Source organism: Acomys minous, assembly GCF_964271855.1.
Source record: "Acomys minous genome assembly, chromosome: 20".
Taxonomy (NCBI): domain Eukaryota; kingdom Metazoa; phylum Chordata; class Mammalia; order Rodentia; family Muridae; genus Acomys; species Acomys minous.
Genome location: NC_140502.1, coordinates 9418841 through 9436686, shown reverse-complemented (window position 1 = coordinate 9436686; position 17846 = coordinate 9418841). Strand labels below are relative to the sequence as shown.

The 17846-nt window shown below is 42.0% G+C and overlaps 1 protein-coding gene and 1 pseudogene across 2 annotated transcripts in view; one reads left to right on the top strand and one right to left on the bottom strand.

Moving 5' to 3' along the window:
- Positions 1-786: 786 nt before the first annotated feature.
- LOC311590897 (leukocyte immunoglobulin-like receptor subfamily A member 3) overlaps positions 787-17846 on the bottom strand; it is a gene marked incomplete at its 3' end in the record, with an annotated part of 108770 nt that continues 91710 nt past the window's right edge. The window contains exons 5-8 of the mRNA XM_084770192.1: positions 2186-2470; positions 1752-2042; positions 976-1260; positions 787-833 (exon numbers count right to left, since the gene is read on the bottom strand). Of these exons, the coding sequence (XP_084626318.1) occupies positions 787-833; positions 976-1260; positions 1752-2042; positions 2186-2470 (908 nt within the window). The remainder of the gene's footprint in view (positions 834-975; positions 1261-1751; positions 2043-2185; positions 2471-17846) is intronic.
- Positions 14707-15187, top strand: LOC311590791 (large ribosomal subunit protein eL27-like; annotated as a pseudogene). The gene has a single exon. The product of its transcript is annotated as a large ribosomal subunit protein eL27-like (transcript).

Below are 17846 nucleotides of genomic sequence, written 5' to 3'. Positions count from 1 at the left end.
CCTTCCCACTTTCCCCTTATTCCCCTCCCCAATGACTGTTCCTGAGGAAGATTTCCTCCCCCTGTATATGCTTATAGGGTATCAAGTCTCTTCTTCATAACCTGCTGTCCTTCCTCTGAGTCTGGGCTTCACTCTTTATGGATCACATACAAATGGGATTCTAGAGACCCTTCATACTATAGCATTACAGAGCTCCCTGTTATGATGAGAGAGCACACATGACCCAAGATGGTGAGTTTCTGAAGGTTCCCAGCAAAGAAGAAAAATGCACATCTTTTAAAACAGTCACATAGAGCAGATCACATTTGCAAGTGACAGGTAGAGCTGTTTTACAATAGCAGAAGAACACATTTAAAATCACCTCTGGACTCATAAAGTACAATGTCATCATTCATCAATGCTTCTGCCCCTCAAGCATAGCTGTGTCATACATTCTATGACATTGGGTTCAGTAGCTCTGTGTCCAAGCACCCAACACATATCAGGTCCCAAGTGGAATCTGGTGTCAGTTGTAATATCATTCAAAGTAAAGTATTAGGCTTTCTAACCTGAGAGCTAAAGCTCTAGGTGGTTACTGGGCAGTGACCAAAGGCATGAACTACTCAAGAAATAGCCATAGCATGTGAACCTCCAACTCCAGTTGGGAGTCACAAGGCTCAATGTGAACTCAGCACTGGATGAGCCACTGGATTTTATATATGTATATATATGTAACACTGGAGCTCTTCTCTTCTTCCTTCATTAGAATGAAACTGTTATATGCCTGTTGTGAGATACACAGAAGGGTCACATGCCCTCCTGAGATGACAGTGTGACTTTACTGGTGTAAATTCCTAGGAGAGAAGAGGAACCCTATTATGTGAAATCATACAGTAAACCATTTCCCAGTTCTTCTAGGATTGGAGAAGAAGAAACTACTGTGAACACACTCCTTTCCTCAAAGTAGATCCAAGGGTTGAGGGAGTGTCCTCTCACCTGTCACCACCAACACCAGCGTGTCACTGTGATTTGACCACCCAGCAGAATTGTAACAGTAACAACGACATCGCCCTGCATTATCCTTTTCCATGGATCCTATGGAGAACTTGACCTTGTTACGATGTTGCTTTGGAATTTGTCTATACCAGGGTGCAGGGCTTCCTTCTTTATACAGGAAACATATTTGGGTATCCATGCTCCCATTACAGAAAATGGTCAAAGGATTCCCTGAGGCAATCACAGAATTTGGCATTGCCCACAAGGTAGGTTTCTTGAGGGTACCTACAAGGAATTAGGAGAAGTAGTGGGGCTATGAACAGTTCTAAAGTAAAGACAAAACTTATTGCTGACAGGTCACCAGGATGAGACTTGATAGGCTGTGATCACATGGTGGGGAAGGAGGTCCCCTTCTGTCAAAGACATAGGGAAGGGAAATAGGGTGAGAGAGGGAGGGGGAAGAACAGGAGCACACAAGTGAGGGGATAACAAAGGGAAAGTAATCCAAATAAATTAATTAAATAAAAATAACAATCACTGCTATGAAATTCACTCCTGAATATCAATTGAAGCAGTAAGGCCATGGGTAAGTCAATAACTCTCTTGACATTCCCAAGTTAGATTATCACTATCCCCTGCCCTCCACTACTGAACAGTGAGTCCTACAGTCAAGGGTCACAGGATTACTGAGAGCTCAGCTTCAAAATACACCAGTCTCTTCACTGAGCATTTGTGTCAGGATCAGTGTGACTCAGAAGAGTCTCAGGCTTCCTTACCTGAGACCAGGAGCTCAAGGGGGTCACTGGCATTTGACCACACATGAGGATTAGTAGTGAAATAGCCAAAGCATCTAAACGTCCACATTTCCATAGGGGTTATTGGACCCACTTGGAACCTGGTCAGATTCACCCCAGAGTATTCATATTTGGAACTGTAGATTTTCTGATCATCCTTCTTTAAAATGAACCAGTTAAATTTCTGATCTGAGGCACATGAGATGAACACAGTCTCTCCTATCTTTACAACAGGGTTTTCCAGGGCCCAAAGGGTGGGTTTTTTGTAGACTCCTAGGAAAGATACATATGGAATAATAAATGAGCTTATACAGAACACATTGTCCCCCATGGATAGGCTATGATATGTGATTGTGTTAGACAAGCGTTTGCTGGAGCATAACATCTGGATCTAAGACCCCTTAGAGCACTCTCACCCATAGCCACCAGCTCCAGGGGGCTACTTCGTTCTGACCACCCAGCAGAGGTGTAAGAGTAGCATTGATATCGCCCTGCATTCAGTTGCGTCACAGATGAGATGGTGAAATTTGCCTTATTGTTGTGGCCCTTTTGGCTCTGTGCGTACCAGGATTCTTGGCTTTGCTCTCTATATATAACATATATTTGGGTTTCATGGGTCCCCTCACACCAGATGGTCACAGGGCTCCCTGATGTCACCATGGGACCTGGATGAACCCGGATGGTGGGCTTGGGGAGGGTTCCTGCAGGGATGTAGAAAAACAGGAGGAATGTGTTAGGACAGTGGCTCAAAGAAGGTCACACTTGCAAAGGACACTTAAGCTAAACTACAAAAGCAAAAAGACACATAAAGACACTACTTTAACCGGGAACTTGGCTTCCACTGTTAATACCAAGCCTTATTTCAACATTTCAGGTCCAACTGTACCACACATTCTGTGACACTGGTTTAAGAAGCACCAAGTCTCAATCACCCACCACACAACAGGTCCTGTGTCACCAGGGAGAGGATAGATCTTCCTTACCTGAAACCAAGATCTGTAGTTGGTTGCTGGGCTTTGACCACAGCTGGGGGAGGCTCATTTTATAGCCATAGCATATGAAACCCCATCTCTCATTGGTGGTCACAGGGCCCACTTTGAATATGGCCTGGAATATCCCAGTGGTTGTACTCTGTGAGGACACAGTTGTGGAGACCTTCCAAGTTCCCTTCATTAGAATGAATCTGTCATATGCCTCTTGTGAGTCACAATGAAGGGTCACATATCCTCCAATGCTCAAGGCAAGGCTGGGAAAGGCTGAAAGGGTGATGTTACCAGGGAGATATCCTAAGAGGGAGAGGAAGCCCTTTCAGTAGACTCACATGAGAAGCATTATTTTCCTCTTCTGAAATTTGAGAAATAAGCCCCAAGTGAACATATTCCGTTACTCATGGCAGATCCTGGGGTTGGGGGAGGGTCTTCTCACCTGTCACTACTAGTTCCAGGATTGTACTGTTTTGTTCTGACATGTCAGTAGGGTTTTTACAGGAACACCAATATTGACCTACGTGGTTCCATTCAATTGAAGAGATAGAGAACTTGGCTTTCTTCTTGGTTTCAGGAAAGGTTGTTAGTAGCAGGTTATCTGGAATTCCTTCTTTGTAGAGATAGTACTTCTTAACATGTAATGGCCCTTCACAGAATATTGTCACCTGGCTTCCAATAGCTACCACACTGCTTGGCATCACCCTGATTGTGGGTTTGGAGAGTTCCCCTGCAAGAAAATCGGCAGCTGGGTCCAAGGACTTCTCCTCAGATGCCAGCGCTCAGACCCAGTATGTTTCTGGCATCCCAAGAGTCAGTGCATACCTGCTGTTTTCCATCTCTGCTGCTCAGCTGTGACATGTAGTCCCCACAAAAGATGTCCAATCTCAGACAGCTAAGCAAACACTCACCTGAAAGTGCAGGGTTCCCGGAGACCAGGCTCAGTCCTGCAAGAGAGTTACCTCTAAGTGTTCGCTCTGAATATGAGCAGACCCTGCAATTGCAGATGATTTCTGAGCTGTTGAGATATTGATGGACCATGGCATAGGTTTAAGGTGCATTCCCTCTCAGACCAGAATTCACCCTCTTAATCTTGCATCTCACCAAGACACAGCAGGGTAATGACAGTGGGAGTCATGGCATCTTCCAGTTGCCAGAGGTGGCAAATATTTCGTCTTCTTGTTGTAAGAACCCACACAAAGTGTATGTCCTATTCAGGCTCATTTCTTCTTTGTGTCATGAGGACATCATCTTAACAGGCTCTGAGGAAGAGGAACTAATCTTGTGGGGTGGCTGGCTGCTATTTCCCCAGTTCTGTGCTGGGTTGGCCTGAAGATTATGTGGCTTCAGTATATTAGTTTTTCTTTACTTTTTGTTTTGTTTCTGACAGAACATCTTGAAGCTTATTCAGGTCTCAAATTCCTCATTCTATTTCCTCAGCTCTAGTGTGCGGGCATTACAAACACACCCACATTGGGCTTTGGTCTCTTCATGCAGATCATCACCACTTTACCCATCTCCATCCGCCTGAATGATCCCAATCACCAGAAACTAGGACAAGACACAAACACAAACCAGCCATCTTCCTGGTCCAGCACTTTCACTTGAGGAGGCTTAGAGCTGGTGGCACTTTTTCTATTGAAGCTTCTTCTTGGTTCTACATATTCAAACAGAACTAAACCAGGCCCTTGAGATGATTTGGGGATGTTATGTAAACTTTTCCTGGGTATATATGAACAATGCCCACTCATTAATGGTGAGACACATTATGCAAAGACTCCACACAAATCCAGCTGGTGAACTAATGATCTATGTTAGGGTCCATTAAAAACGTGTGAGCCTCTCTGTATATCTATTCAATATAGTAATTGAAGTTTTAACTAGAGAGATAAGACCGCTAAAGGAGATCAAAGGGATAAAAATTGAAAAGGAAGAAGTCAAATATTGCTATTGGAAGATGATATGATATTATACATAAGTGAACTGAAGTTTCTACCAGAGATCCTACAGCTGATAAAAACCTTCAGCAAAATAACTGTATACTAAATTAACTCAAAATATCAGTAGTTCTCCTCCATAGAAATGATAAACAGGCTGAAGTATAAATTCCCAAAAATAACCCTTCATAGTAGCCATAAAATTTAAAATATCTTTTTAATTCTATCCAATTAAGTGAAAGACCTACATGATATGAACTTTAAGTGTCTGGAGAAAGAAACAGAAGAATTTATCAGAAGATGGGAAGATGACCCTTGCTCATGGATCACTAAGATTCACATACTAAAAATGACCATCTTACAAAAAGCAATTTACAGATTCAATGCAATTCCTAGCAGAATTCCAAAAAATTCTTTACAAATCTGAAAAGAACAATACTCATCCTGTACAGTAAAAGAATGTCTGGAAGTATCTATATCCCTCCCTCATCTCAAGGTGTAGTACAGAGTAATACTAATAAAAAATACATATTTTGGAAAAAATGAGAAATTTAGCCAATGGAATCATTTTGAAAACCAAGAAGTAAATCCATACACCGATGCACACTTGCATTTCAACAAAGGAACCAAAACATTACAAAGGAACAACAACAACAAAAGGATCATCATCAAATGTTGATGTTCTAAATGTATGTTTGCAAGTAAAAGAATGCAACTATATCCTTACCAATCACCCTGAACAAAACTCAGTCTAAATAGATCAAAGACCTCATGATAAAAGTAGAAATACTAAATTTGATAAATGAAATAGTAGAGAATATCCTTGAATGCACTGGCAGAGGACACAAATTCCAGAACAGAACACCAGCAGCTCAGGCACTAAGAGCAACAAGCAATAAATGAGACCGCGTGAAACAGAAAAGGTTCTGTAAGGCAAGAGACACCATCAAAAAGAAAAACTGCCAGCCCACGGAATTGGAAAAGATCTTCACCAACCCTGCATCTGATAGAGGGCTTATATCCAAAATGTATAAAGCACTCAAGAAATTACACAACAACGAATGAAATAACCCAATTAAAATGGGGTACAGAGCTAAATTAGAGAATTCTTGACAGAGGGACACCTAATGGCCAAGAAGCACTTACAAAATTGACCAACATCTTTAGTCATCAAGAAAATACAAATGAAAACCTCTGAAATTCCATCTTACACATGTCAGAATGGCTAAGGTCGAAAAACTCAAACAATGGCTCTTGTTGGTGAACATGTGAGGCAAGAATATTCCTCTATATAACTGGTGAGAGTGAAAACTTGTACACAAACATTGGATATCACTTTGGCAGTTTCTCAGAAAATTTATAAAAGTCCTAACTCAAGATACAGCTACACTGCTCTGGGGCATGCTCCTAAAATATGCTCCACGATAGCACAAGGACGCTTACTCAACTATGTTCACAGCAGCTTTATTTATAATCACAGAAACTAGGAACAACTCAGATATTTCCAAAGCAACGAATGGATAAAAGAGACTGTGGTACATTTACACAATGGAACACACCTCAGCTAATAGTAACAATAACACCATAAAATGTGCAGGCAAATGCATAGACCTAGAAAGACCATACTGAGTGAAGTATCCAAGACACAGAAATACAAAGATGGTACGATGGTATGTACTCACTTAAAAGTCAATAGTAGCCAAAAACCACAAGATAATCATGTTATAATCCACAGACCCAAACAAGCTATGTAACAAGTAGGGGACAAGGAAGGACCATTAAATCACTTTGAGAAGGGGAAGGAAAATAGACACCTGGAATGGATGGTGGGAGGTAACTGGATGAGTAAGGGGAGTGGGGGGGGGAACAGAAGGAATCATTGGTGGGGAGGATCATGGGAGAGAGAACGGGAAGCTATTGTGCGGAGATGTATGTCTGGGACAAAAGCTAGAAATCAAGGACAATTGAAACTCTCTGGAGTCTGTGAGAGCCACTTTAAGTAAGACTTGTAGCAATAGGGGATACAGAACATGAACCAGTCACGTCTGTCTCGTAACCAGGGAGGGCGTCCAATGCAGAGATGGGGATAACAAACCAGACACAAAACTCTCGAACCACAATTTTCCTGCCTATAAGGGGTGCAGGGATAAAACGGGGACAGAAAGTCATGGATGGCCAACCAAGGACAGGCCCATCCTGAATCTATGCCATGAGAGAGAGCCCACCCCTGACACTATTAAAATTACTCTGCTATACTCGAAGACAGGAGACTGGCAGAACTGTCATCTGAGTGGGTTCATCCAGCAGCTGATGAAAACTAAGAAAGTGGCCCAAGTCCTAAGAGTACCTGGAACTCAGGATATCTTCTAGAAGAGATGGGGGAAGGATTGAAAAGGCCAGAGAAGTTGAGGGCAGCACAAGAAAAACATACAGAATCAACTAACCTGGGCCCATAGAATCTTACAGAAACGGCAACACCAACCAGAGAGCATGAGTGCCATGGACCCAGGTACCCTACACATGTGTAGCACATGTAAAACTTGGTCCTCCAGTGGGACCGAAAACAGCAGAACCAGGGTCTGAAATTGATTCTATTGTTGACCTTTGGATCCCTTTCCCCTTTGATCCCTTTCCCCTAACTGGGATGCCTGTCTATCCTCAATAGACCGAGATGTGTCCAGTCCTATTACAATTTGACATGTCAAAGGAGGTTAATATTCATGGGAAGTCTCCTATTCTCTGGATAGGAAGGAGGAGGGCATAGGGTAGGATGAGGGAATGAGAAGAGAGAAGGGATGAGAAGCTCCAAAGAGGAAGTAAATATTAATTAAAATTAATTTAAAAGAAATTAATATATTAATTACTTAAAAAAGAAAATAAGAAATTTGTGGTCAACTGTTTTAGGTCTTATTATGTAAGTCCCGGTGTCCTGGGACTCACTATGTAAACCTGGATATGTGGGAATAACAGAGATTCACCAAGAAGCAATGGACTACCAAGTGTAGACATAAGAACATGTCCCACAATGGAAAGCAGTGTTGGTAACTTTTCGGTGGTTTGCTATCAGCCTATTTTCATGATAGTAATGAGTTTGGGAGTGCTTATGACCTTGAAGTACACAGGATCTATTAAATTTCTGACCTTTTTACAATCTACTTGAGGTACAAGTGGTTTTCAGTCATATAAACATAACAGTTAAAGGACCCCTCTCTAGTCTCATGAAATACACATTGTTCACACATTAAGGGAACACAGTAAATGTCAGCAAAATTATGAGGCAAAAAAAAAACAGAAATGGAAGTTGAAGTTCCAAAGTGCAGAAGGTTCCGTGTTGATCTGCTTAAATTAGCTGATATTTTTGAAATATGGAAATCCAACCAAGACAACCCCATCTGCCCATCATCTGGAGAGGATGCTGTTTGCTGTGTGACCAAATGCTAGAGGAGCTATAAGTAAATACCAAGGTACAGAAAGGGGAAAAATGCATTATGGGCATTGAATTTGGTACCAATGTATTCTAGTCAGAATTCATCAGTTTTTTCAGGATATTTGTTCACATAGTGAACTCCATAATTATGAACTGTAAAAAAAAATCTGTTTCTAATTGTGGTACGACTCAGCCTTGGACCCTAAGGGCTTTTTGTTTTCTGTAAACAAGTAATTGTGGTATGGGTCAGCCCTACATCACACCTTTAATCCAACAGCTAAATAAATTCTACCACAGGTCAAGCAGCAGAGTAAGGAACTAGCCTGAAGGGAAAGAACGTAAGTCAACAGAAAAGACAGACATTGAATTGCAAGGCATTTAACACAGCATGGAGGAGAAAGGGAACTTTTTTCTTGAACTTCAGCTGGGTAGGACGGTCAATTGTGGGCACTCTCTGCCTCTCTGAGGTACGAGGCATTCATGCCAGCATCTAGCTCCTGAATCTTCATTGGTAAAATCAAAATTCTGAGATTTGGGTTTTTTAAACACACCTATCTTTGTCACTGGGAGCTAGAGTAGTCATGTAGGATGGTGATGCTCATATTTATGTGAGGATCTTCTTTATGTGTGACTTTAAACATCCCTTCAAAGGCAATTCCACACTTGGAAGTCCAGGTCACAGCAGATTGACATTATCAGCCAAGCCTGGGGCATGAAATCCTTCCTTGTGATATCTGAACAAACATTTCTTCATGCCCGATATGGAACTGGCGATAGACCTAAGTGAGGATAAGGAAAGTCCAACATGGTGAACCTAAAAGTTTTACAAAATTACTTATAGATATGTGGGTGAGTATTTGTTTACAGGAACAAAAATGGCTCAGTGACAGGTGAGTCATCTAATTCAACCACAGAATGGGAGACAGCTCACAAAACCTGAGAACCTGGCATGCCCTTAGCAACCTGGAGGTCACACAACAGCATCAAGTGTATCCTTTCTAGGCAGCCCAGTTGCCAGGAGACAACAACAGGAACATCTCAGGACAGAATAGTTTGAAATTACTGTCTTAAGCCATAGTGGGGAAACAAGATCTAAAGAGGACTACCGTGTTTCTTAGTTGGCAAAGGAGTGGACAGGACTATTATAGGACAGAAGTTCCCAGAAGAAGGGGCTTACGGGAAATGTTTCGAAGACCAGATGACCCACTGAGGGTTTGCTCACTCCCCTCCTCGCCTGTGCTCTGCTTTCTTTACTTCTTATTTTTGTTCCTCTGACTTCCTCATTCCTAGACAAGGCAGCCCCTCGTCTTCAACACTCTGCATCTGAACCTCAGTATTTCCTCTTCCTCACCCCTACTCTTCTGACCACAGCTCTTTAGCTGACACTGCAGCTTCTGCCTTAATGTTCAAGTCCCTCATGCACACCGGAGGAATATAAGGAGCTTCCCCATCATACAGAAGGGTAATATTTACCAATGTTCAACCTCAACCATGTCACAATCTCCATGTTCCCTCCCTTGGTCTAAGACGGTGTTAATGTATTTTCTCGCAGGATGACTATGGGAATCCAACAGTCTGGAGATGTTGAAAAAACTTTAAATCTTGCTCAAACCCTTACAGTAAAAAGCAGTCCACCGAGGGGGTTTACAAAAAAAAACTAGAGTTCAATCTAAAACTGGATAGAAATCTGCTATTTTATAATCTAATTTAAAAAGGAATTTAAAAGACCTTGTAATAGAGGCATCTTGAATAGGTGGAGAATGCTCAGCATCAACAAGTTATTAAAAGGAAGTTTCAGAGCCATGTAAGGGACAGTTCCCTGCCTAGTCACTCAATGAGGCCCTAGCAATACCACCACAACAATCATTTTTGATAGCCCATCACAGAAGTACCCTTTTCTGAAATTAATACATAGATTGGTTACAAAATATGGAGTGATCAAACTGAACCTGAGATGGACCTTTCCTCCTATTAAACGCTACCTATCTGCGTGTGATGGTACATGCCTTTAATCTCAGTACTAATGAACCAGAGACAGGTAGATCTCTGAGAGACTGTGGCCAGCATGTTCTACAAAGTGAGTTCCAGGACAGCCAGGACTATGACACAGGGAAACCCAATCTAGGAAAAATAACCAAACACAACTTTTTAAAAACTTAATAACCTGGAACATGTTGTGTAGATTTTGAATGGAGGAATCTCATCTACGGTCCTACCTAACCCTATGCCTTATAGTATGTGCCTGCAAGGCATGCTCTACCTATTGTATGATAGTATCATGACCTTTAAGGTAATAGGTAACTGCTTTCTTACAAAGTAAGAGGTAGGTTTTACAGGAGAGCATCCATGCATGAAAATATACACTGGGGGCAGTGGCACAGGGCCACGGTTTTTGAAAGATGACGTCCTTGATGTATTCTGATGAGGAGGATTGTGTTCCAGAGCTACACAGTAATGTTTACCGCTGCCCCAAGAATAACATGATTCGGAGGAAATACTTAGCACAGTATATTAGAAGTACCCAAGCTTAGATCGTCCAAGATGGTGTCAATCACACATTGAGTCTGATCTGAGGAATAGCAGTGACCACACAGCCACCAAAGGACCATCCTGAGAGCTCCAAACAATAGTGCTGATGTTTCTCAGAGAGAAGGAAATCCTGTGATGTGGAATGTCCATGCCCTCCTGCCACAGGACCATGGGACCATGTTCCAGTGATCTCCCACGGACACAAGGATGCCACCACTGCTTTTCCGGTTGTGGCCTGATGCAGTGTAGGCCAAGGAGATTGTGTTTGATGATGGGGTGCTGTTTGAGTCAAGCCCGAGTGAGGACTGCACTGCCCACACCACAGGCCCCTTGGATCTCCTCCCATGGGGCCAGAGCCATGCTTAGTGCCAAGAGCTGGATCATGCACAGGTGGAAACTAGGGGCAGCACCAAAGCAGGAGTCCATGGTGGATGGGGCATGTGATGGAACCAGAGACTCAGAAGGCGTGAGTCAACGAAGCCACAAGTTCCCTGGGACAAGAAGCTGATCAGGGCCAACATCAGTGATTTCTGAAAGCAACCCAAAGAAGAACACCTGCTTAATGGCCGAAAAGATGCAATAGCAATGGGAGTAGGAGGCCATTCAGGCCTTGCAGGCCAGCAACAATCTGGTGAATGGAATGGGAGCAGGAGAGCTGGCCCTGTGGACACAGAGTAGGAGAGTTGACCTTGAGGCCACAAGAACAGGAGAGCTGGCCTTAAGGAAGTGGGAGATGGTGAGCCAGCCCTAGGGGCATGGGACCTGGAGAGCTGGCCCTGGTCTGAGGACACAGAAATGGAAGAGCGAGCCCTGCCCTGAGAACGTGGGAGCAGGAGATGCAGCCTTGCCATAATGACATGGGAGCTGGTGAGTGGCCCCAGCCCTGATGACTTGGGAGTGGGAGAGTGGGCCCTTCCCTGAGGACAAGGGAGCAGGTGAGCCAGGCCCTTCCCTGGGGACCTGAGAGGTGGAGAGTGGACCCTGCCTTGAGGACATAGGAACAGGTGAGCCAGCCATGCCCTGAGAACATGGGAACAAGAGAGCAGGCCCTCTCCTGAGGACGTGGGAACAGACCTCGATCCAGGGCTCTGAGTAGACCTCACCCCAACTTCTACCCCATGTATGACCTGCTGGAACACATAAAGGAACTGGACTAGCCAATTCAAAGATTAAGAATCTCCTTGCCACAGGGCAACAACAGGATATCTGACAGCAGTCCAAGTGAGGATCCGGTAATCCTAGTGTAGACCTCATACCAGACCCATGACAAAGTAACAATGAACATTTGAAAGTTAACATATGTGGAAAAAAACTATCCTTCATGATACACAACAGCTTTTGTGACAAGATATTTTTGTTTGTCTGTTTGTTTAATTTTACTGGGGGGAGGAGAGGGATTTTGGTTCATGATGTGTAAATCATAGACAATTTAAAAAATTAAATTTTTAAAAAAGGAAAAAAAAACCACAGAGTTCATCATGCCACAGAACACTGCTCTGCAGAGAAAAATTAACTGTGGCTGGATCTCAAGAGTGTATGTGAAAGAAACCAGCCAATTTTTAAAAAATCACACACTTTAGGTCTCCTTTCATAAAATGTCTCAAAATTATAGAGAGAGAACAGATGAGAGATGTCAGGTTCTCTCAGGAATGAACAATGGGGCTATTGGAGCCTGGATTAGAGCCTCCAAAATTCTTCACTTTGTAAGTTGATGGTGTCAGGCATTTAAATATAGTGACAGGAAGTTGATTGATATGGCAAGGCTGGGTGAGAGCTGCTTGTTTCTGAGGCTTCCCAGAAGCCTATTTGCATTAAAAAAATAAAACTGAAATATAAAAGTCTGATATCCCATGAGTTTTATGAAAATGGAGTCTCAAGATTTTAAAAAAAAATTTTAAAGAAGAAGTTACCCTGGCTTTAGTCACATCTTCTATTCTGTTCGCCATATTTCCAGTCCACAAACCCTTTCTATTAAAGTAATTCATCTTTTTTTGTAATGATGGGCATCAGAATAAATTATGATAAACTGAAACAGAGCAAGTAATTTGTTCTTGATTGCCTGCCCCGAAGCAGGATGAATGGTCCATCCTATGGATGACATATTTTTTAAAAATCAGACTGAGGCATCTGCATTAATATGTGTTAGTTGTTTAATTTGGCATCCCACTGTTTCATGGCTAAGTTGTGAATGAGGGAGTCATGAAGAGACAGGTAAGAAAAATGCTAAGTTCAAATCCTTGTGGTGCAGCTCGACTTTTCACAGCCCACAAACACCAGATACACGCAGTCCACAGGCTCCCTGTCACAAAATAAGTCACATATAACCAGCACAAGGGACAGAGAACTGTACTCTTGAAACCTCAGCACTATGGCCACCTAAACAAGACTGTACACAGACAGCGCCACGTCCATATGTCAGTATATTTAAAGGAACACTTATGAGGCCTCACCCCTAGATAAAGAGCTATGGGCAATTAATGTCTACTGATAATCAGTCTTCCACAAGGTCAGTCCCTGATAGTCTACTCAGTCCCAAGTGGTCACCCCTGAACATGTATAAACATAAGCAATAGTAAGGACTCAACAGGTCTACACACACACACACACACACACACACACACACACACACACACACACTGCGGCAATAATAACATAATAATAAGTAAAACATTGATAAATTGAAATGGAATGCATGGGAGGAGGTGAAGTAGGGAGAGAGTGGTGTGGAAATGATGTAAACATGGTGCTCACATATGAAGATCTCAAAGAGAAAAATGAAATAAGTGTCTTTTAAAATGACAGAAATGTTGAGGTCTTTAATCCACTTGGATTTGAGAAGCAGAAAGACTCAAATGGTATATACTCACTTACATCTGCATATTAGCCCAAGGGGCATGTCCCACGAAAGCCTTCACTTACCAGGAAACTGAGACAGAGGGGAGGACATTCTAGTGGGACTCTAGATGAGAGAAGCATGGGAGAATAGCAAAGTAGAGGGATCCAGAGGGTCCTAGAAGCCTACAAGTAGAACATTATGATAGGCTGATTTGTTCCCAGGGGTCCCTCTCAAACTATGACACCAGCCAAGGACAATACAGGCGGTAAACCTTAAACCCTTACCCAGATCTAGACAATGGACAGAACACTCTCCACAGTAGAGTGGGAGTGGGATATTACTTTCTCACATACTCTGGTGCCTCACCTTTGACCATGTCCCCTGGAGGGGGAGACCTGGTGGCACTCAGAGGAAGGACAGCAGGTTACCAAGAAGAGACTTGATACCCTATGAACATATACAGGGGGAGGTAATCCCCCTCAGGAACAGTCATAAGGGAGGGGAATAAGGGGAAAATGGGAGGGATGGAAGAATGGGAGGATACAAGGGATAGGATAACCATTGAGATGTAACAAGAATAATTTAATTAAGAAGAAAAAATAATTTAAAAATGACAGAAATGTATGTGTAAACCTGAAAAACAGAAAATATGCACTGGGTCAGAAATCCACTACTAAAGTCGCTACAGGCTCTAAGGGGTAATCTCCTACTCTTATTTTGCTAAATTGAAAGATGTCAACATTCCTTCTAGTTACGTTTCTATGAATCAATTAGTTCTGGTCTCGGTGTAAGTCATATATTTTTCTAATGCAATTTTTAATAGTTATTTGGTGGTGCAGACTCATAATTTGTCAAAGTGTGGAGAATAAGTGACTGTTGGGTGCTGAGACCTAAAAAAGACATCTATTTCAACCTCTCCATGGTTCCAGGAATATGAAAGAAGAGAAATATGGGATCAAGAGAAGCGCTGTGAAATACGACCTCCTGGACATAGTAACATCTTGTTCTAAGGAATTCATAGCAAGTGTTGCTACCTGCACAGGACTGTCACAAACCTTGGTTGTCAACAGTAAACATTGCTAAAGGAGGTGTTCATGAGGCCTATATCAGTTAGTTTTTCTATTACTATGATAAATTACGGTGGCAAAGACAACTTAAAGGAGGAAAGGCTTTTACAGCTCACAGCTCTAGGATACAGTTTTTCATGGTGTGAGAAATCAGTACCCTTCTTTCCTTTCTGCTGGATGCCGGCTGTTTGCTGTCAAAATGGGCAAGTTCGTGAAACCTGGGAGAGTGGTGCTGGTCCTGGATGGATGCTACTCCGGACGCAAAGCCGTCATCATGAAGAACATCAGTGATGGCACCACAGACCGCCTTACAGCCATGCCCTGCTGGCTGGAATTGACTGCTACCCCCGAAAAGTGACAGCTGCCATGGGCAAGAAGAAAATTGCCAAGAGGTCAAACATCAAGTCCTTTGTGAAAGTTTATAACTACAATCGCCTCATGCCCACCAGGTACTCTGTGGATATCCCCTTGGACGAGACTGTTGTCAACAAAGATGTCTTTAGAGACCCAGCCCAGAAAGGCAAGGCCAGGTGGGAGGCCAAGGTCAAGTTTGAGGAACAATACAAGACAGGGAAGAACAAATGGTTTTTCCAGAAGGCTTCACTTTTAGGTGTATTTTCATTTCCATCATTAAAATAAAAAAGAAAAGAAATCAATACCACAGAATCTTGAAGCAGCCTGTCACCTTATTTCCACACATGGGAAGCAGACAATGACGGATGTATACATGTTGGCGATCCATTAATTTTCTTCATTTCATGTACACCACTTCCCCCTTGTACAAAAAAAAATAGGCAAGACTTGCCACATCAATCAATTTAATCTAGATAATGCCCAGAAACATGTGTAGTGGCTCATGGACCATAAACAGCTGGCGAATGGCAGGCAACGTTCTCCATAACACTGCCCTAGCCTGAGCATCCTAATTCAGGGACACAATCTTTTTCTTCACTAAGTCCAAGTTGTACATCAATTGGGACATTTGGTCCAATTCCCTGTGTCCTCAGAGCCCCAAGTAAGCACTCCCTTTTTCACCCATTTAACAAGAAATGGGTTTTATTAGGCTGGAGTGTTCCCACTTGATATTAATGAAACAGCTAGAAAATATAAGTGAAAGCTCTCCTCCTCAGGGATCTCAACTAATACAAGAATCAACTCAGGATAAAACAAGCTATATTATGAGAATGCATAGATATATCTGAGTTTGATGGTATACAGCCTACACATAGAGAACCAGGCAAGAAGGGAAAAGGTTTCCACCTGCTATGATCACTGCCTTTTTTTAACCCCAGAATGGAACTTGCTGACCATAGCAGAGAGGGGGAGGCTGGAACTTCAAGTTATCCATGGACAGGACCATACACACCAATTAGCAAATATCACAGACCAGATCTTACTTGATAAAATGGTATTTTAAAACCATATCAATAGTGTCCAATGAGATAATTTCTTTAAATATCTAAGCAGCTTTTTATATATTCGTAGCAATATTGCAATAAGTGTAATAAATACCTGATAATTTCGGTGCACATCATTTGGATTGAATTGTTTTTTCATTCTGATATCTGGCTTTCACTCACAATTTTAATTGTTTTGAGCCAATTTTTGCAACGAAAGAATCCATAGTAACAATAAAACAACAACAAAAACAGAGGCTTATAATGCACCATGAGGAATGTGGTGCTTTATAATAAAGAAAATATTATGTGGGGATGAAGGCAAACAGAACATGCCCAGCAGCGAGGACCAAAACCTCACTGATGGAATGACATGTTCCCCAACACCATAGATTGACAAGAGAAGGAGGAGAAATCTACAAAAGTGCACATCAAGGTAAAATTCTTAATGTATTGATGAAGACCTCACCCCTAACCTTTAGTTGTTTCCCTCTGCCTGAAACACATTTTCTTCCTGTATCTTTTCTCACAATTGATTTCCAACATTAAGCACTGGATTTCTTGCAAAAACAAAACAAAACGCTTGACATCCTCAAAATTATTTCCCAGACTTGGTGACCATGCAAGGTCTATTGCTGTCTCTCCTTTACTCTGCATTCAAGATCCTTCTCTGACTGCAGCAAGCCTCACGAAGCAAAATCCCAAGAACTGTGGGAATCAAGCCAGACATGCCAATGAGGATGAGGTTGTCCATTGTGTAATCCTGGGTTTGTGATAGTGGAAATGGTGGAAAAAGAAGTCAGGGTCGGTCGACCAAAACCACTATAATACAACTGGATTTTCACACTGAGAATTTCACTGCTCAGTGTACAAATCAACCTCTGTATCTACATCCCAAGCAGAATTTTCCTTTCCTGTTTTGGCTTCTGGCATGTTTTCTGGTTGGTTGGTTGGTTGGTTGGTTGGTTGTCTCAGCACTCCTGATAAAGAATCACATGTATGCTGTGTAAAGTGCTCAAGAGAGATGATTATTTTCTGCAGTTTTACCTTCTTATTTCCTATAAATGCACATTATTCTCATCACATAAATAAATGATGTTCTGAAATGAACCGTTTTCATGCTGTAGCAGGCCTCCTACTGGTGTTTGGCTTCTTTTCTTAAGCTTGATTATGCTGTAAGTTCAGGACTTCTATCCAAGGCACTTCTTTGGAGCATAGTTTACTTTATTCCGTAGAGTTCAGATGGAAAAAAAATCATCTCCCAGTTGAGAATAAAGGAACTTTCTTATTTTCCCAGCACAGTCTGAAGTATAAAATCCTGGAGATAATTGCTCTTGAGTTTGTTTTCACTAATTCATCAGCTGAGAACCCAAGATCCAATCACAAAGTACTCTTCACAGGGTCACCTAAGTGCCATGTGAAAAAAGTAGTGAAAGTCTCAGGATCTCTCAATACTCACACACCCAGTTCCCATGATTTTTTTTAACATTTCACCCTGTAATCACCACACTATTAGGATCACAAACAATGTACTACAAAAAATAGATAGGTATATTCACGTTGTACATGAATGCAGATAGGAAAAAAGCCCAATTAAACATGTCATTTTATAAGATGCCTTTGTTGTAACATTTTGTCCCAGGAATAGAAAAGTAGTTAATACAATTCATAAGATGTTTCATATATTTGATCCAAGGTAGAGGAGATTTTCTGTAACTAGATGAGAATTATCCCAACTTTCATCCAAAAGAGACAGGGTACCAGAGTCCTTGAATCTAGAGATTGCATTAGTCTGGGAAAGTGAGAGCCTCATAGTTTAATGAGATGGTCAAAGAACATCCCTGGCACTTAAGAATTAACTGCCTTAATTTCCAAAGAGTGAAGGGATTTCTAAAACTGAT